This window comes from Limulus polyphemus, unplaced genomic scaffold (assembly GCF_000517525.1).
Source record: "Limulus polyphemus unplaced genomic scaffold, Limulus_polyphemus-2.1.2 Scaffold783, whole genome shotgun sequence".
NCBI lineage: Eukaryota > Metazoa > Arthropoda > Merostomata > Xiphosura > Limulidae > Limulus > Limulus polyphemus.
The window spans coordinates 388,352-392,840 of NW_013666393.1; the positions used below are offsets into that span (position 1 = coordinate 388,352).

At 31.2% G+C, this 4,489-nt stretch overlaps 1 protein-coding gene across 1 annotated transcript in view; it reads left to right on the forward strand.

Moving 5' to 3' along the window:
- The window catches only part of LOC106460509 (serine palmitoyltransferase 2-like), a 53,014-nt gene that overhangs the window by 10,302 nt on the left and 38,223 nt on the right, over window positions 1-4,489 (forward strand). The window contains exon 2 of the mRNA XM_022387258.1: window positions 1,135-1,317. Coding sequence (XP_022242966.1) covers window positions 1,135-1,317 — 183 coding nt within the window. The remainder of the gene's footprint in view (window positions 1-1,134; window positions 1,318-4,489) is intronic.

Below are 4,489 nucleotides of genomic sequence, written 5' to 3' on the forward strand. Positions count from 1 at the left end.
TTTTTGTCTGTCCTTTATGCCCATGAGCTCAATAGGTACCCACACTGGTCCCCACAATCTTGCAGAATGTCTTGTCACACCACAAAGCTTCTGTATGGCTTCTGGTACTCCTTCATGATCTAACACCTTGATACTCACAAGGGTTTGCTGAGATGCAGAATCTATGACAAAGTTGCACCTTTCAAATGTTTACAGTCTAGATAAGTCAGTTTATGATTCTTAGTTTTGAAACTGTTTTTTCATACTCTAACCCATTCACTAATATTGTCAAGGTCTTTTTAAATATGAAAAACAAATCATTCATATCATCATCAAAGTACTGATTAAGAAGTTGTTTTAATTTTAACAATATAAATGAATGACATAGTTTCCAAGATACACTTCTTCTTGTTTTCTACTGTTAAGCAAAATGTTTATCCATTTTCAACATATCTAACTGGGTGGGGGTCAAAATGTGCATGCTGTGACTTTTTATAGAGTGCCATTCAATGTGATATAACATATTTAATGTCAGAGTTATCAACTATTAATTTTTCCTACATTGGTTATTTAGCAACAGCTCATGGTAGAGGAGAGCAAATACTAAATACAGTTTACAAAAATGTAGATATGCATTTTGGAGGTTCTAGAGGTTATACAAAAACAATATGCAAACTGTACAATGGACAAAAGTATCTTGAACATCATCTTGCACTCCAAGTTGTGAGAGTCTGAGTCAGACTACCTGTCAATTCACAGACACATCTTGTGTAAGGATATGTTTGTAATAAATCTAATTGTTTGTGTACAATAGACATACATCTTGCAGAAAGCTTGCCAAATTTCATATAGATACACATAGTAAATTCAGCATTATGGTCAACATTTATTGTATTTTGAATATTATTTTTCTATTATTAAGAAAGCTCTCAAAATAAGAAAAATTGGTTTGATTATATATGATGCTAAGCACTAACATTCTTAAAGGTGTAATACCTTTTCTAGTCCATTTATCAAAGTTGTTATATTAAGTTATGTTTTTATTTTCAACTGATAATCTACAAAACATCAGGCCTAAATATTGTGGATCAATGAAGTGAATTATTCCACAAGATTTGCTGAAATTTTATTTTTTGATTGAATTTGATTTGATAGAACTCCTCTGAAAGAGCGAAGTTGGATGACAAAAGCTATGAACATTATGAAGAAACACCTCTTCATATTGCCATACTGACGTACCTTTGTTATGCAGTTTTGACAATATTTGGCCATTTACGAGACTTCATGCGTAGAAATGGACTTGGAGAAAGTCATTCAGCTGTGGAAAAGAATAGAGATGTATAAAAAACTTATTCTACATATATTATGAAATTTAATTGAATTTAAAACTTGAAACTAACTAACTTCTTTTTGTTTCTTGTTTTATCTCATCTTGCAAAATTTAACTGTGTAGATCATATATATTGTTAGCAATTGAATTTTATATTGCTTATTTGTTGTATCATTTTATTTGTTATGACAAATAAGTTGAGGAGGGAACCATTGGAGATCATTTGTAACTAGATTACGTGTATAAACACAGTTAAAACAAAACCTTATAAAATGTTTCAGACTTTTGAAAAACAAAATTTGTGTTGATGAGAAAAGAAATTACAGTGTTTGAGTATTATAAAATATGGTATTTTATTTTTATTTTAATCTTCCCAATGATAAATTAATGAGCAGGTTTTATCAAAGTATGTATTTATGAAATCCTTGTATTATTACTGTTAATAACTGAGGGAATATTTGACATGAATGGCAGTTATACTGCACAGTTACATAGTTGATGACTCTGAGGATTGTATATGCAATTCTTGTGGCCTGTTATGGTAACACTAGAATCTGTTTCTTAAACTGTGTGTTATGTTTTAGTACACCAGTAGAATCTTTTTATCAGGTCTGTACATGCATGTGATATGTCTCTGACCTGTTGACATCACAGTAAAATATTTGACTTGTATTTCAGGAGGGTATGTTATACCCCTATGACATCAGTAAAATATTTTACTTGTATTTCAGGAGGGTATGTTATACCCCTATGACATCAGTAAAATATTTTACTTGTATTTCAGGAGGGTATGTTATACCCCTATGACATCAGTAGAATATTTTACTTGTATTTCAGGAGGGTATGACATCAGTAGAATATTTTACTTGTATTTCAGGAGGGTATGTTATACCCCTATGGCATCAGTAGAATATTTTTCTTTGGGCTGTGCATGATAACTCTGTAACATCTAACACTATTAGATTTTTCAAAATCAAGTTTTTATAACATTCATGTGACCTGTTGGAACTTACTTTTTTTGTGACTCTGCAGTACCAAAAAATTAGATATATCCTATGACTGTTACTTTTCTGTAGATACAATATATAAAAGTCTATAAACAACTGTTTATACTCTGCTATGTCAGTATTTATATATCCTCAAAAACTTGTAACTTCTTTAAACAGTTTGAGAATTAGTTTTAGTTTAAGAGATCACTAATTACATGTGAACATTTTTGTAGAATATACTTCACTTTTTTTGTTGCTATTTTTGTTCATGCCCTTCCTATCATTATCAGTGTTCTTTACCTGCAATGAGCTCGTACCACCTAGTAGCTTTTAGTAGTTTCTATCAAAGTAAAGTTTTTCTTCAGGTTAAAAACTGTTTTGTTCACTGGACTGGGTAACTCAATGTTAAAGATATAACTGAAAAAATATTCCTGCTATAGTGCAGAGTTTTAGTGTCCACATTCTTAAAGTGTGTACTGATTTCCTTGTTCAAGAAGTTCTTAAAATGTCCAGGCCAGTGGCATTTCTAAGATTTCTTTGTTTGGGAGAGGGCAGAAAAAATTAACACTTTCATGCCAGTGGGAGTCATAATGTAGAGAATTTAAAAAATTTAAAAGACTATTTCAGCTGGGGGCTGCTGGAAGCAGAGCACTACAATGAGAGTAGGCCACTCCTGGTGGACATGATTCTTGTCCAGCCTCTTAATAGTATTACATCCAATGAGCTCCTTTAACTTAAGTGAACAAATGTATATCAGATTTCAAAATTTAAGTGTAGTAATAATTCTAACTCTAAATTTATTTCTTAAAAATATTACTCGGCTCAAAAATATTTTGTCATTTTGTAACATTTACTAAGTGGAATTTGCAAAGACAAATTAAAAAAAATGTTCCAACTTTAATTTCTGTGTAGCTACAAGTTGTCTCATTTGCAAACAATGCAATTATTAATTTTGTATAATTTTTCTGCCCATACAGTATAGGTTTATATTTTCTAAAAAAACAAACTATCATCCCTTGAAAATATAGTAATTTGTGTCCTGTATCTGTCATGATTTTTCTCTTCTCTCTTGGTGGGTTTATTACTACATCCCTTTTATGATTTCACAGTATGAAATTTGAACAGTTACTAATGAAGTTCACATTTGAAAATAGTTATAGATAACATTTAAATACAGTGGATAAAGTAGATTTTTAAATTGTTTATATCAATGTAGAATAATAAAGTGGTTTGAGCAGTAATTGATACTTTCTTAAAATACTGACTACCCAGAGTTCCTTTAGAGAAAAACAGAGGAATCTAATGGAAAGTTTAACAGATCTTTGTTAGCTTTTTCTGTGTATTTTATAATTTATAGCTGGAAGTGGTGGTTACTGCAGTTGTCAAAATAAACTATCAAAGCAAATGTCTTAATGAAAATCAATAAAGTTCAAAGTAACGGAAGATATTAAATGGAAAATCCTGATCAGCAATAAAAATTGAAATTTCAAATTAGGTAGGCATACATCTGAAATACTGAAAGCCTTTCCTTAGTGAGTTTCTCTTCTGTTAACAACCATATGACTCAAAGATCTGAACGTTTTGGATGCAGTGCAGAACATTCATCAACTTACCTAGAATTCTTCACTCTCCCACCTTCCACGAGACTTGTTGCACGTACATCAAGAGAACATACATAAGCTCTACTTTTTTGTCATGATTCATATTTTCTTGTTGACAGTTATGCTGTTTTTTCATTCACTATGAATTTTGATGTCCAGATTAACTACTGCTGCAAATGTTTCTACTAATATCAGAAATTATATAACTTCTCTGAAGTCTTACTCATGTTGTCATGTTAGCATGCAAGAAGTTCATGGGGTAGCATTGTTGGTCCTTATTGATTAATGTATTCATGCTGTTAATTCTGATTGTGTGCTGATGCATTTGATAGGTTTCAAGCTCATATGGATGCTCATTTGTGGAATACCTGCCCTTCTCTCATGATGATTAAACGAAGAAACATTTTGCTTAGGCCTGTTCACTTTCCTTGTCTGCAGTACAGGATTTGTCAGCTAGTCTTAACTTTGAAAAGATTTTTGCTGATCTAATTTTTCTTTTTTCTTAGGTATATTTTAGATATTTACCGTATTTTTCAGTGTATAAGATGCACTTTTTTACCCCAAAATTTGATGTTAAAGTCTGCTTGCAT